The sequence below is a fragment of the Oncorhynchus nerka genome, linkage group LG14, assembly GCF_034236695.1.
Source record: "Oncorhynchus nerka isolate Pitt River linkage group LG14, Oner_Uvic_2.0, whole genome shotgun sequence".
Classification (NCBI taxonomy): Eukaryota; Metazoa; Chordata; class Actinopteri; order Salmoniformes; family Salmonidae; genus Oncorhynchus; species Oncorhynchus nerka.
In genome coordinates this window covers 99,786,188-99,803,381 of record NC_088409.1, presented here as the reverse complement: position 1 = coordinate 99,803,381, position 17,194 = coordinate 99,786,188, and the positions used below count along the sequence as shown (strand labels likewise).

Sequence of the window (17,194 nt, the reverse complement as noted above, 5' to 3'; positions counted from 1 at the left end):
TACAGTTGATTCAATTTACTAAACGACATCACTGTAAAGTAAAAACACCAAGCCTCAACTTTATCTATAAAGTGACTCACATTGAAGGTGTGAAGCACACACGCACACACACACACAAAACAATAACACTTTGTAGACAAAGGCAGAGGTAAGAACCACAAATAAAACAATGGCCATGAGAGTTTAGTGGCCTCTCCAAAGTTACAAGGATAAAACTTAGAACAGCAAACAGTGAACTAATATGAAACATAGACAATAACTACTTGGGAATGATATAACATTGAAATGACTTGTTACATAGGCCAATGGAAACTAAATCCAAAAGCACAAAAAACAGACAACTTATGAAAAAACTAAATAAATATAGTAAATTATCTTTATAAAGCCATGAAAATAATTTACTTACAGATCTGAAAGTGGATCCAATCCTTCTAGAACACAATCTTCGTCGGCCCCAGTCGAAATCCTCTTTTTTAGGTTCCTGTTCGATATTCTTAGTAGATATTATTATTTTTCTACCCCCTTGAGAAGCTTTAATAATAAAGCGCTGAAATCTGGATGAAATATGTTGACAATGTAACGTAGCGTGTTGTGTGCGCCTCGTCTCGGAGTCAGGTAGAAACGCATAAAATGTTCTAGGCCTTGCTTTGTCCCACCCAGGTCAACTGCCTATCCCTGGAAAGCTTATCTCATTGGCTACAAGACTATCAAGGTGCCATCGTAGCCAATCCCCTGCGTAATGGAGCGCGTAAGCAGGCAACGTCATATTCTTTATGCGCAAAGATATAGTCAATCAGTGGACATTTGATGTTGCCATTAAGTCATACATCATCAGATTACATGGCAATACGCTAGATGTGTTCCTACCCCCCCGGAACATAGGTACAGTAGCAGCCATCTTGGAATTAGGTCATCGGCTCGGCCTGCCCTTATATATTTGTATGCCCATATATGGTAGTAAGTCACACCAAAGATTTTGAAGGCACAGATCAATAGCCAAGATACTCAGCTTTCCGCAGACAACCTGCTCTTGCAGACAGGGGCTACTGTTCTCATACCAGACTGAATGGAATAAATCATAATAATACGGTCCCCAAATATTTGGGGACTTTACACTTAAGAGGTTTTAAGACAGGAGTTGTAATACTCACACATGCTGCTAGCATATCTGTTCTGGAAACTCATGGCTGCGGAGTGGTGGTGGTGGTAACCCACTTCCTGGATGAACAAACACATGATAACAACAATAAACAATACAAACAAACACATGACAACAACAATACAAACAAACACATGACATCAACAATACAAACAAACACATGACAACAACAATACAAACAAACACATGACAACAACAATACAAACAAACACATGACAACAACAATACAAACAAACACATGACAACAACAATACAAACAAACACATGACAACAACAATACAAACAAACACATGACAACAACAATACAAACAAACACATGACAACAACAATACAAACAAACACATGACAACAACAATACAAACAAACACATGACAACAACAATACAAACAAACACATGACAACAACAATACAAACAAACACATGACAACAACAATACAAACAAACACATGACAACAACAATACAAACAAACACATGACATCAACAATACAAACAAACACATGACATCAACAATACAAACAAACACATGACAACAACAATACAAACAAACACATGACAACAAGCAGGATGAGAGATAACTACACTCACACATCGATACCATTCATACCGGTCTGCTAAAAGGCAGTGCTTTCGATTTCAGGGGGGGGGGGTAAGCTGTACCCCTTGATTGAAAAAACAAAAAGAGCAAAAAGTACACCCCTCGTTAGCTTAAACAATTGAAGGGTAAAAAAAAATAATGGATCCCAATTATATGAAGCAATCTACAAGTACGCTTTCCTCCGCGAGGCTTTATGCTACAGTCACAATTTGAGGAGAAAGATGCAACTTACATTTACATTACATTTAAGTCATTTAGCAGACGCTCTTATCCAGAGCGACTTACAAATTGGTGCTTTCACCTTATGACAACTTCCATCTTCATGTGGATATTTGGCTCAGCAGGTCAGAACTAGAACACGAGACCAGCACACGGAACTCAGCAGGTCAGAACTAGAACACGAGACCAGCACACGGAACTCAGCAGGTCAGAACTAGAACACGAGACCAGCACACGGAACTCAGCAGGTCAGAACTAGAACACGAGACCAGCACACGGAACTCAGCAGGTCAGAACTAGAACACGAGACCAGCACACGGAACTCAGCAGGTCAGAACTAGAACACGAGACCAGCACACGGAACTCAGCAGGTCAGAACTAGAACACGAGACCAGCACACGGAACTCAGCAGGTCAGAACTAGAACACGAGACCAGCACACGGAACTCAGCAGGTCAGAACTAGAACACGAGACAGCACACGGAACTCAGCAGGTCAGAACTAGAACACGAGACCAGCAGGTCAGAACTAGAACACGAGACCAGCACACGGAACTCAACAGGTCAGAACTAGAACACGAGACCAGCAGGTCAGAACTAGAACACGAGACCAGCACACGGAACTCAGCAGGTCAGAACTAGAACACGAAACCTCAAAAAGATGTCATGAGTCATGTACTCGCTTCAAACAAAAAAATATCCCTGAATCAAAACAACTTTTGATATACTGTATACACTGCTATACACTAACCTTATAGCTATCATTAACTAACCCTGACCCTATAGCTATCATTAACTAACCCTGACCCTATAGCTATCATTAACTAACCCTGACCCTATAGCTATCATTAACTAACCCTGACCCTATAGCTATCATTAACTAACCCTGACCCTATAGCTATCACTAACTAACCCTGACCCTATAGCTATCATTAACTAACCCTGACCCTATAGCTATCACTAACTAACCCTGACCCTATAGCTATCACTAACTAACCCTGACCCTATAGCTATCACTAACTAACCCTGACCCTATAGCTATCATTAACTAACCCTGACCCTATAGCTATCACTAACTAACCCTGACCCTATAGCTATCATTAACTAACCCTGACCCTAATAGCTATCATTAACTAACCCTGACCCTATAGCTATCATTAACTAATCCCTGACCCTATAGCTCATTAATAACCCTGATTAATCTAACCCTGACCCTATAGCTAATAACCCTGACCCTATAACTAACCCTGACCCTATAGCTATCATTAACTAACCCTGCTATCATTAACTAACCCTATAGCTATCATTAACTAACCCTGACCTATCATTAACTAAGACCCTATCATCATTAACTAACCCTGACCCTATAGCTATCATTAACTAACCCTGACCCTATAGCTATCATTAACTAACCCTGACCCTATAGCTATCATTAACTAACCCTGACCCTATAGCTATCATTAACTAACCCCTGACCCTATAGCTATCATTAACTAACCCTGACCCTATAGCTATCATTAACTAACCCTGACCCTGATAGCTATCATTAACTAACCCTGACCCTATAGCTATCATTAACTAACCCTGACCCTATAGCTATCATTAACTAACCCTGACCCTATAGCTATCATTAACTAACCCTGACCCTATAGCTATCATTAACTAACCCTGACCCTATAGCTATCATTAACTAACCCTGACCCTATAGCTATCACTAACTAACTCTTGTGGGCGGCTGCTCGACCATGGAAACCCACTTCATGGACAAACATGGGGGGGTCCGATATGGCATTGAGATTTTGTCACTGGCCCACACACACACACACACACACACACACACACACACACACACACCCCATAATGTCGAAGTGGATTTAAAAAAAAATTAAATTTTTTTAACAAATACATATTAAATGAAAATACTGAAATGTCTTGAGTCAATAAGTATTCAACCCCGTTGTTATGGCAAACCCACATCAGTTCAGGAGTAAAAATGTGCTTAACAAATCACATAATAAGTCCCATGGACTTTCTGTGTACAATAATAGTGTTTAACATGATTGTTGAATGACTACCTCATCTCTGTACCCCACACATACTGTAAGGTCCCTCATCTCTGTACCCCACACATACAATTATCTGTCAGGTCCCTCATCTCTGTACCCCACACATACTGTAAGGTCCCTCATCTCTGTACCCCACACATACAATTATCTGTAAGGTCCCTCATCTCTGTACCCCACACATACAATTATCTGTCAGGTCCCTCATCTCTGTACCCCACACATACAATTATCTGTAAGGTCCCTCATCTCTGTTATTACCCCACACATACAATTATCTGTGGAGGGTGTACATGGAGGTCCCTCAATTGAACAGGGGGGAGGCAGGGAACAGAGGGGGAGGCAGAGTAGCCTAGTGGTTAGAGTGTTGGACTAGTAACCGGAAGGTTGCAAGTTCAATCCCCCGAGCTGACAAGGTACAAATCTGTCGTTCTGCCCCTGAACAAGGCAGTTAACCCCACTGTTCCTAGGCAGTCAATGAAAATAAGAATTTGTCCTTGCCAAGTAAAATAAGTGGAGTTATTCCTCACACTGTGGAGGGTGGAGTTATTCATCACACTGTGGAGGGTGGAGTTATTCACCACACTGTGGAGGGTGGAGTTATTCATCACACTGTGGAGGGTGGAGTTATTCATCACACTGTGGAGGGTGGTTATTCAGTTATTCATCACACTGTGGAGGGTGGAGTTATTCATCACACTGTGGAGGGTGGAGTTATTCACCACACTGTGGAGGGTGGAGTTATTCATCACACTGTGGAGGGTGGAGTTATTCATCACACTGTGGAGGGTGGAGTTATTCATCACACTGTGGAGGGTGGAGTTATTCATCACACTGTGGAGGGTGGAGTTATTCACCACACTGTGGAGGGTGGAGTTATTCTCACACTGGAGGGTGGAGTTATTCATCACACTGTGGAGGGTGGAGTTGGACTGTGGAGGGTGGAGTTATTCATCACACTGTGGAGGGTGGAGTTATTCATCACACTGTGGAGGGTGGAGTTATTCATCACACTGTGGAGGGTGGAGTTATTTCACACTGTGGAGGGTGGAGTTATTCATCACACTGTGGAGGGTGGAGTTATTCATCACACTGTGGAGGGTGGAGTTATTCATCACACTGTGGAGGGTGGAGTTATTCATCATTCACTGTGGAGGGTGGAGTTATTCATCACACTGTGTGAGTTATTCATCACACTGTGGGGTGGAGTTATTCATCACACTGTGGAGGGTGTTATTCATCACACTGTGGAGGGTGGAGTTATTCATCACACTGTGGAGGGTGGAGTTATTCATCACACTGTGGAGGGTGGACTGTGGAGGGTGGAGTTATTCATCATCACACTGGAGGGTGGAGTTATTCATCACACTGTGGAGGGTGGAGTTATTCATGTGGAGGGTGGAGTTATTCATCACACTGTGGAGGGTGGAGTTATTCATCACACTGTGGAGGGTGGAGTTATTCATGTGGAGGGTGGAGTTATTCATCACACTGTGGAGGGTGGAGTTATTCATCACACTGTGGAGGGTGGAGTTATTCCTCACACTGTGGAGGGTGGAGTTATTCATCACACTGTGGAGGGTGGAGTTATTCATCACACTGTGGAGGGTGGAGTTATTCATCACACTGTGGAGGGTGGAGTTATTCATCACACTGTGGAGGGTGGAGTTATTCATCACACTGTGGAGGGTGGAGTTACTGTGGAGGGTGGAGTTATTCATCACACTGTGGAGGGTGGAGTTATTCATCACACTGTGGAGGAGTTATTCATCACACTGTGGAGGGTGGAGTTATTCATCACACTGTGGAGGGTGGAGTTATTCATCACACTGTGGAGGGTGGAGTTATTCATCACACTGTGGAGGGTGGAGTTATTCATCACACTGTGGAGGGTGGAGTTATTCATCACACTGTGGAGGGTGGAGTTATTCATCACACTGTGGAGGGTGGAGTTATTCATCACACTGTGGAGGGTGGAGTTATTCATCACACTGTGGAGGGTGGAGTTATTCATCACACTGTGGAGGGTGGAGTTATTCATCACACTGTGGAGGGTGGAGTTATTCATCACACTGTGGAGGGTGGAGTTATTCATCACACTGTGGAGGGTGGAGTTATTCATCACACTGTGGAGGGTGGAGTTATTCACCACACTGTGGAGGGTGGAGTTATTCATCACACTGTGGAGGGTGGAGTTATTCATCACACTGTGGAGGGTGGAGTTATTCATCACACTGTGGAGGGTGGAGTTATTCATCACACTGTGGAGGGTGGAGTTATTCATCACACTGTGGAGGGTGGAGTTATTCATCACACTGTGGAGGGTGGAGTTATTCATCACACTGTGGAGGGTGGAGTTATTCACCACACTGTGGAGGGTGGAGTTATTCATCACACTGTGGAGGGTGGAGTTATTCATCACACTGTGGAGGGTGGAGTTATTTCACACTGTGGAGGGTGGAGTTATTCACACTGTGGAGGGTGGAGTTATTCATCACACTGTGGAGGGTGGAGTTATTCATCACACATTCACACACTGTGGAGGGTGGAGTTATTCATCACACTGTGGAGGGTGGAGTTATTCATCACACTGTGGAGGGTGGAGTTATTCATCACACTGTGGAGGGTGGAGTTATTCATCACACTGTGGAGGGTGGAGTTATTCATCACACTGTGGAGGGTGGAGTTATTCATCACACTGTGGACTGTGGGGTGGAGTTATTCATCACACTGTGGAGGGTGGAGTTATTCATCACACTGTGGAGGGTGGAGTTATTCATCACACTGTGGAGGGTGGAGTTATTCATCACACTGTGGAGGGTGGAGTTATTCATCACACTGTGGAGGGTGGAGTTATTCATCACACTGTGGAGGGTGGAGTTATTCATCACACTGTGGAGGGTGGAGTTATTCATCACACTGTGGAGGGTGGAGTTATTCATCACACTGTGGAGGGTGGAGTTATTCATCACACTGTGGAGGGTGGAGTTATTCATGTGGAGGGTGGAGTTATTCATCACACTGTGGAGGGTGGAGTTATTCATCACACTGTGGAGGGTGGAGTTATTCATCACACTGTGGAGGGTGGAGTTATTCATCACACTGTGGAGGGTGGAGTTATTTCACTGTGGAGGGTGGAGTTATTCATCACACTGTGGAGGTTATTTCACTGTGGAGTTATTCATCACACTGTGGAGGGTGGAGTTATTCATCACACTGTGGAGGGTGGAGTTATTCATCACACTGTGGAGGGTGGAGTTATTCATCACACTGTGGAGGGTGGAGTTATTCATCACACTGTGGAGGGTGGAGTTATTCATCACACTGTGGAGGGTGGAGTTATTCATCACACTGTGGAGGGTGGAGTTATTCATCACACTGTGGAGGGTGGAGTTATTCATCACACTGTGGAGGGTGGAGTTATTCATCACACTGTGGAGGGTGGAGTTATTCATCACACTGTGGAGGGTGGAGTTATTCATCACACTGTGGAGGGTGGAGTTATTCATCACACTGTGGAGGGTGGAGTTATTCATCACACTGTGGAGGGTGGAGTTATTCATCACACTGTGGAGGGTGGAGTTATTCATGTGGAGGGTGGAGTTATTCATCACACTGTGGAGGGTGGAGTTATTCATCACACTGTGGAGGGTGGAGTTATTCATCACACTGTGGAGGGTGGGTTATTCATCACACTGTGGAGGGTGGAGTTATTCATCACACTGTGGAGGGTGGAGTTATTCATCACACTGTGGAGGGTGGAGTTATTCATCACACTGTGGAGGGTGGAGTTATTCATCACACTGTGGAGAGTTATTCATCACACTGTGGAGGGTGGAGTTATTCATCACACTGTGGAGGGTGGAGTTATTCATCACACTGTGGAGGGTGGAGTTATTCATCACACTGTGGAGGGTGGAGTTATTCATCACACTGTGGAGGGTGGAGTTATTCATCACACTGTGGAGGGTGGAGTTATTCATCACACTGTGGGGTGGAGTTATTTCATCACACTGTGGGACTGTGGAGGGTGGAGTTATTCATCACACTGTGGAGGGTGGAGTTATTCATCACACTGTGGAGGGTGGAGTTATTCATCACACTGTGGAGGGTGGAGTTATTCATCACACTGTGGAGGGTGGAGTTATTTCATCATCACTGTGGAGGGTGGAGTTATTCATCACACTGTGGAGGGTGGAGTTATTCATCACACTGTGGAGGGTGGAGTTATTCATCACACTGTGGAGGGTGGAGTTATTCTGTGGAGGGTGGAGTTATTCACACTGTGGAGGGTGGAGTTATTCATCACACTGTGGAGGGTGGAGTTATTCATCACACTGTGGAGGGTGGAGTTATTCATCACACTGTGGAGGGTGGAGTTATTCATCACACTGTGGAGGGTGGAGGTGGAGGGTGGAGTTATTCATCACACTGTGGAGGGTGGAGTTATTCATGTGGAGGGTGGAGTTATTCATCACACTGTGGAGGGTGGAGTTATTCATCACACTGTGGAGGGTGGAGTTATTCATCACACTGTGGAGGGTGGAGTTATTCATGTGGAGGGTGGAGTTATTCATCACACTGTGGAGGGTGGAGTTATTCATCACACTGTGGAGGGTGGAGTTATTCATCACACTGTGGAGGGTGGAGTTATTCATCACACTGTGGAGGGTGGAGTTATTCATCACACTGTGGAGGGTGGAGTTATTCATCACACTGTGGAGGGTGGAGTTATTCATCACACTGTGGAGGGTGGAGTTATTTCACACTGTGGAGGGTGGAGTTATTCATCACACTGTGGAGGGTGGAGTTATTCATCACACTGTGGAGGGTGGAGTTATTCATCACACTGTGGAGGGTGGAGTTATTCATCACACTGTGGAGGGTGGGTTATTCATCACACTGTGGAGGGTGGAGTTATTCACTGTGGAGGGTGGAGTTATTCATCACACTGTGGAGGGTGGAGTTATTCACACTGTGGAGGGTGGAGTTATTCATCACACTGTGGAGGGTGGAGTTATTCATCACACTGTGGAGGGTGGAGTTATTCATCACACTGTGGAGGGTGGAGTTATTCATCACACTGTGGAGGTGGAGTTATTCATCACACTGTGGAGGGTGGAGTTATTCATCACACTGTGGAGGGTGGAGTTATTCATCACACTGTGGAGGGTGGAGTTATTCATCACACTGTGGAGGGTGGAGTTATTCATCACACTGTGGAGGGTGGAGTTATTCATGTGGAGGGTGGAGTTATTCATCACACTGTGGAGGGTGGAGTTATTCATCACACTGTGGAGGGTGGAGTTATTCTCACACTGTGGAGGGTGGAGTTATTCATCACACTGTGGAGGGTGGGTTATTCATCACACTGTGGAGGGTGGAGTTATTCATCACACTGTGGAGGGTGGAGTTATTCCTCACACTGTGGAGGGTGGAGTTATTCATGTGGAGGGTGGAGTTATTCATCACACTGTGGAGGGTGGAGTTATTCACCACACTGTGGAGGGTGGAGTTATTCATCACACTGTGGAGGGTGGAGTTATTCATCACACTGTGGAGGGTGGAGTTATTCATCACACTGTGGAGGGTGGAGTTATTCATCACACTGTGGAGGGTGGAGTTATTCATCACACTGTGGAGGGTGGAGTTATTCATCACACTGTGGAGGGTGGAGTTATTCATCACACTGTGGAGGTGGAGTTATTCATCACACTGTGGAGGGTGGAGTTATTCATCACACTGTGGAGGGTGGAGGTCACCACACTGTGGAGGGTGGAGTTATTCATCACACTGTGGAGGTTATTCATCACACTGTGGAGTTATTCATCACACTGTGGAGGGTGGAGTTATTCACCACACTGTGGAGGGTGGAGTTATTCACCACACTGTGGAGGGTGGAGTTATTCATCACACTGTGGAGGGTGGAGTTATTCATCACACTGTGGAGGGTGGAGTTATTCATCACACTGTGGTGGAGTTATTCATCACACTGTGGAGGGTGGAGTTATTCATCACACTGTGGAGGGTGGAGTTATTCATCACACTGTGGAGGGTGGAGTTATTCATCACACTGTGGAGGGTGGAGTTATTCATCACACTGTGGAGGGTGGAGTTATTCATCACACTGTGGAGGGTGGAGTTATTCATGTGGAGGGTGGAGTTATTCATCACACTGTGGAGGGTGGAGTTATTCATCACACTGTGGAGGGTGGAGTTATTCATCACACTGTGGAGGGTGGAGTTATCATCATGTGGAGGGAGTTATTCATCACACTGTGGAGGGTGGAGTTATTCATCACACTGTGGAGTTATTCATCACACTGTGGAGGGTGGAGTTATTCATCACACTGTGGAGGGTGGAGTTATTCATCACACTGTGGAGGGTGGAGTTATTCATCACACTGTGGAGGGTGGAGTTATTCATCACACTGTGGAGGGTGGAGTTATTCATCACACTGTGGAGGGTGGAGTTATTCATCACACTGTGGAGGGTGGAGTTATTCATCACACTGTGGAGGGTGGAGTTATTCATCACACTGTGGAGGGTGGAGTTATTCATCACACTGTGGAGGGTGGAGTTATTCATCACACTGTGGAGGTGGAGTTACTGTGGAGGGTGGAGTTATTCATCACACTGTGGAGGGTGGAGTTATTCATCACACTGTGGAGGGTGGAGTTATTCATCACACTGTGGAGGGTGGAGTTATTCATCACACTGTGGAGGGTGGAGTTATTCATCACACTGTGGAGGGTGGAGTTATTCATCACACTGTGGAGGGTGGAGTTATTCATCACACTGTGGAGGGTGGAGTTATTCATCACACTGTGGAGGGTGGAGTTATTCATCACACTGTGGAGGGTGGAGTTATTCATCACACTGTGGAGGGTGGAGTTATTCATCACACTGTGGAGAGTTATTCATCACACTGTGGAGGGTGGAGTTATTCATCACACTGTGGAGGGTGGAGTTATTCATCACACTGTGGAGGGTGGAGTTATTCATCACACTGTGGAGGGTGGAGTTATTCATCACACTGTGGAGGGTGGAGTTATTCACCACACTGTGGAGGGTGGAGTTATTCACCACACTGTGGAGGGTGGAGTTATTCATCACACTGTGGAGGGTGGAGTTATTCACCACACTGTGGAGGGTGGAGTTATTCATCACACTGTGGAGGGTGGAGTTATTCATCACACTGTGGAGGGTGGAGTTATTCATCACACTGTGGAGGGTGGAGTTATTCATGTGGAGGGTGGAGTTATTCATCACACTGTGGAGGGTGGAGTTATTCATCACACTGTGGAGGGTGGAGTTATTCATCACACTGTGGGGGGTGGAGTTATTCATCACACTGTGGAGGGTGGAGTTATTCATCACACTGTGGAGGGTGGAGTTATTCATCACACTGTGGAGGGTGGAGGGGAGTTATTCATCACACTGTGGAGGGTGGAGTTATTCATCACACTGTGGAGGGTGGAGTTATTCATGTGGAGGGTGGAGTTATTCATCACACTGTGGAGGGTGGAGTTATTCATCACACTGTGGAGGGTGGAGTTATTCATCACACTGTGGAGGGTGGAGTTATTCATCACACTGTGGAGGGTGGAGTTATTCATCACACTGTGGAGGGTGGAGTTATTCATCACACTGTGGAGGGTGGAGTTATTCACCCAGTCACGATAATGTTTTCTTCTTCACCTCAAACAGCAAGTAAGGTTTTTTTAGAAAACCATTGAGAATGAAAATAGTTCCTCGTGGTATTTTGAAAAATATTTCCAGCTCGCTCTTTCGGATAACCACTTGAAAAGGGAAAAATGTACTGGATCAGAACATGACATAAATATCACATTTGCATAATGATTCAAATTCTTTACTCAGTACTTTGTTGAAGCACCTTTGGCAGCGATTACAGCCTCAAGTCTTCTTGGGTATGACGCTACAAGCTTGACACACCTGTATTTGGGCTCTGCCAAGCCGCACTGCTTCTTGAAACCTGGAAACCAGCCGCACCAGTGTGTCGGAGGAAACAGTTGGTGCCTGAAACCAGCCGCACCAGTGTGTCTGAGGAAACACCATACAGTTGGTGCCCGAAACCAGCCGCACCAGTGTGTCGGAGGAAACACCATACAGTTGGTGAACGAAACCAGCCGCACCAGTGTGTCGGTGAAACCAGCCGCACCAGTGTGTTGGAGGAAACAGTTGGTGCCTGAAACCAGCCGCACCAGTGTGTCGGAGGAAACAGTTGGTGACCGAAACCAGCCACACCAGTGTGTCGGTGAAACAGTTGGTGACCGAAACCAGCCGCACCAGTGTGTCGGAGGAAACACCATACAGTTGGTGAACGAAACCAGCCGCACCAGTGTGTCGGAGGAAAGACCATACAGTTGGTGCCTGAAACCAGCCGCACCAGTGTGTCGGAGGAAACAGTTGGTGACCGAAACCAGCCGCACCAGTGTGTCGGAGGAAACAGTTGGTGACCGAAACCAGCCGCACCAGTGTGTCGGAGGAAACAGTTGGTGACCGAAACCAGTGGCACCAGTGTGTCGGAGGAAACACCATACAGTTGGTGCCTGAAACCAGCCGCACCAGTGTGTCGGAGGAAACACCATACAGTTGGTGCCTGAAACCAGCCGCACCAGTGTGTCGGAGGAAAGACCATACAGTTGGTGCCCGAAACCAGCCGCACCAGTGTGTCGGAGGAAAGACCATACAGTTGGTGCCCGAAACCAGCCGCACCAGTGTGTCGGAGGAAAGACCATACAGTTGGTGCCTGAAACCAGCCGCACCAGTGTGTCGGAGGAAACACCATACAGTTGGTGCCTGAAACCAGCCGCACCAGTGTGTTGGAGGAAAGACCATACAGTTGGTGCCTGAAACCAGCCGCACCAGTGTGTTGGAGGAAACACCATACAGTTGGTGAACGAAACCAGCCGCACCAGTGTGTCGGAGGAAACAGTTGGTGACCGAAACCAGCCGCACCAGTGTGTCGGAGGAAACACCATACAGTTGGTGCCTGAAACCAGCCGCACCAGTGTGTCGGAGGAAACACCATACAGTTGGTGCCTGAAACCAGCCGCACCAGTGTGTCGGAGGAAACACCATACAGTTGGTGCCTGAAACCAGCCGCACCAGTGTGTCGGAGGAAACACCATACAGTTGGTGAACGAAACCAGCCGCACCAGTGTGTCGGAGGAAACACCATACAGTTGGTGCCTGAAACCAGCCGCACCAGTGTGTCGGAGGAAAGACCATACAGTTGGTGCCTGAAACCAGCCGCACCAGTGTGTCGGAGGAAACAGTTGGTGACCGAAACCAGCCGCACCAGTGTGTCGGAGGAAACAGTTGGTGACCGAAACCAGCCGCACCAGTGTGTCGGAGGAAACAGTTGGTGACCGAAACCAGTGGCACCAGTGTGTCGGAGGAAAGACCATACAGTTGGTGCCTGAAACCAGCCGCACCAGTGTGTCGGAGGAAACAGTTGGTGACCGAAACCAGCCGCACCAGTGTGTCGGAGGAAACAGTTGGTGACCGAAACCAGCCGCACCAGTGTGTCGGAGGAAACAGTTGGTGACCGAAACCAGCCGCACCAGTGTATCGGAGGAAACACCATACAGTTGGTGCCCGAAAGAGGGAGAGAGAGAAAAAGAGGGGGGGAGAGGAAAGGAGAGAGGGAGAGAGTGAGAGAGGGGGAGGAACGGAAAGAGAGAGAGGTACGGAGAGAGAGAGAGAGAGAGAGAGAGAGAGAGAAAGGAGAGAGGGAGGGAGAGGAAAAGAGAGGGAGGGAAAGGAAAAGAGGGAGAGGAGAGAGGAAAGAGAGAGGGAGGAGGAAAAGAGAGGGGAGGAAAGAGAGAGAGAGGAAAGAGAGAGGAAAGAGAAAGAGAAAGAAAGAGAGAGAGAGAGAGAGAAAGAGAGAGGGAGAGAGAGGGGAGGAACGGAAAGAGAGGAACAGAGAGAGAGAGAGAGAGAGGGGGAGGAACGGAAAGAGAGGAACGGAGAGAGAGAGAGAGAGGGAGAGAGAGGGAGAGGAAAAGAGAGAGAGAGGAAAGGAGAGAGGGAGGGAGAGGAAAAGAGAGAGAGAGGAAAGGAGAGAGGGAGGGAGAGAGAGGGAGAGGAAAAGAGAGAGAGAGGAAAGGAGAGAGGGAGGGAGAGAGAGAGAGAGTGAGGAAAAGAGAGAGAGAGAGAAAGAGAGAGAAAGAGAGAGAGATAAAGAGAGAGAGAGAAAGAGAGAGAAAGAGAGCGAGAGAGAGAGAGAGAGAAAAAAATAACTCATTGGTGTTTCTGAATTGTTTTGTGCTCAAAGACATCTTGGACAATGTTCAGGATTTGCTGTGATGTAATAATATTTTACATTGTTTAAAATTCTAATTTCGGCCGTCGAGAAAAGCATATTCATGAAGCTTCTCCCTTCCTCCCTGTCCCTCCCCCCCAGCTTTCTCTGGGTAAGAGAAGATATTTTAGTGGTTTCCAAACCAGAATATCCTAAATCATGTTTAAACAAGTCAGCCTTTGAGCAGTCCACTGTACAGCTCCACACTGAACACTTTGTACACTGGTGTCGTCAATCCACTAACAAGACATGACATCACTCATACACTCCTGTACCCCTATCGACCCTGTGGTTCATTTTGGGCCCTCCTTCTCTTTCTCGCTCTCCCCCCTCTCTCCCTCTCCCCCCTCCCTCTCCTCCTCCCTCTCTCTCTCCCTCTCCCCCTCCCTCCCTCTCCCCCCCCCCTCTCTCTCTCTCCCCCTCCTCCCTCCCTCTCTCTCTCTCCCCTCCTCCCTCTCCTCCCTCCCTCTCCTCCACTAGAAACAATCAGGTTTTACTCTAAAATAATTCATATATTTAACTTTTATTTAACTAGGCAAGTCAGTTAAGAACACATTCTTATTTTCAATGATGGTCTAGGAACAGTGGGTTAACTGCCTTGTTCAGGGGGCAGAACGACAGATTTGTACCTTGTCAACTCGGGGGATTCGATCTTGCAACCTTTACGGTTACTAGTCCAGCACTCTAACCACTAGGATACCCTGCCGCCTCTACACTCTAACCACTAGGCTACCTGCTGGTTACTAGTCCCAACGCTCTAACCACTAGGCTACCTGCTGGTTACTAGTCCCAACGCTCTAACCACTAGGCTACCTGCTGGTTACTAGTCCAACGCTCTAACCACTAGGCTACCCTGCCACCTCTACACTCTAACCACTGGGCTACCCTGCCACCTCTACGCTCTAACCACTAGGCTACCTGCCGCCTCTACACTCTAACCACTAGGCTACCTGCCGCCTCTACGCTCTAACCACTAGTCTACCCTGTCGCCCCTACACTCTAACCACTAGGCTACCCTGCCTCCTCTACACTCTAACCACTAGGCTACCTGCCGCCTCTGCGCTCTAACCACTAGGCTACCTGCCACCTCTACACTCTAACCACTAGGCTACCTGCCGCCTCTACGCTCTAACCACTAGGCTACACTGCCACCTCTACACTCTAACCACTAGGCTACCCTGTCGCCTCTACGCTCTAACCACTGGGCTACCCTGCTAGGTTAGTGAGGACAGACTAGATGGGCAGAGCAGACCCAGACAGACAGCAGGTTAGTGAGGACAGACTAGATGGGCAGAGCAGACCCAGACAGACCCAGACAGACAGACAGCAGGTTAGTGAGGACAGACTAGATGGGCAGAGCAGACCCAGACAGACAGAGAGACAGACAGCAGGTTAGTGAGGACAGACTAGATGGGCAGACCCAGACAGACAGAGAGACAGACAGCAGGTTAGTGAGGACAGACTAGATGGGCAGAGCAGACCCAGACAGACGGTGAGGTCAGTGTACTCCCCAGACACAGTTTACAGTGCATTTGGAAAGTATTCAGACCCCTTGACTTTTTCCACAATTTCTTATGTTACAGCCTTATTCTAAAATTGATTAAATAGCTATTTCCCCTCCCTCATCAATCTACACATAATACCCCCATAATGACAAAGCAAAAAACAGGTGTTTACATAAATATTCAGACCCTTTACTCAGTACTTAATTGAAGCACCTTTGGCAGCAATTACAGCCTGGAGTCTTCTTGGGTATGATGCTTTGGCACACCTGTATTTGGGGAGTTTCTCCCATTCTTCTCCGCAAATCATAGCTCTGTCAGGTTGGATGGGGAGAGTAGCTGCACAGATATTTTCCAGGTCTCTCCAGAGATGTTCGATCAGCTTCAATTCCGGGCTCTGGCTGGGCCACTCAAGTACATTCAGGGACTTGTCCTGAAAGCCACTCCTGCATTATCTTGGCTGTGTGCTTAGGGTCATTGTCCTGCTGGAAGGTGAACCTTCACCCCCAGTCTGAGGTCCTGAGTGCTCTGGAGCAGGTTTTTATCAAGGATCTCTGTACTTTTCTCCGTTCATCTTTCCATCGATCCTGACTAGTCTCCCAGTCCCTGCCACTGAAAAACATCCCCACAGCATGATGCTGCCACCACCATGCTTCACCATAGAGATGGTGCCAGGTTTCCTCCAGACGTGGCGCTTGGCATTCAGGCCAAGCGTTTCTCATGGTCTGAGAGTCCTTTAGGTGCCTTTTGGCAAACTCAGGCCGTCAATTGCCTTTTACTGAGGAGTGGTTTCTGTCTGGCCACTCTACCATAAAGGCCTGATTGATGGAGTGCTGCAGAGAGGGTTGTCCTTCTGGAAGGTTCTCCCATCTCCACAGAGGAACTCTGGAGCTCTGTCAGAGTGACCATCAGGTTCTTGGTCACCTCCCTGACCAAGACCCTTCTCCTCCGATTGGTCAGTTTGGCCGGGCGGCCAGCTCTAGGAAGAGTCTTGGTGGTTCCAAACTTCTTCCATTTAAGAATGATGGAGGCCACTGTGTTCTTGGGGACCTTCAATGCTGCAGAATGATGGAGGCCACTGTGTTCTTGGGGACCTTCAATGCTGCAGAATGATGGAGGCCACTGTGTTCTTGGGGTAGATTGATGAGGGAAATAAAATAATTTTATTTATTATAATTTTAGAATAAGGCTGTAACATAATAAAATGTGGATTAAGGCAAAATAATGAATAAATAATAATAATAATAAAATAATTTTAGTGTGTGGCAGGGCAGCCTACTTTCCGAAGACACTGTGAGGTTACTGTACTGTAGAAGGACTGAGAAG

General features: G+C 47.1%; 1 protein-coding gene across 4 annotated transcripts in view; it reads right to left on the bottom strand.

Annotated features, from left to right (window-relative positions):
* ppp1r13l (protein phosphatase 1, regulatory subunit 13 like) overlaps window positions 1–17,194 on the bottom strand; it is a 75,566-nt gene that overhangs the window by 38,591 nt on the left and 19,781 nt on the right. For all 4 annotated transcript variants that reach the window (XM_065000612.1, XM_065000615.1, XM_065000613.1 and 1 more), the window contains exon 2: window positions 1,152–1,218. In XM_065000612.1, coding sequence (XP_064856684.1) covers window positions 1,152–1,185 — 34 coding nt within the window. In that variant the 5' untranslated portion in view covers window positions 1,186–1,218. The remainder of the gene's footprint in view (window positions 1–1,151; window positions 1,219–17,194) is intronic.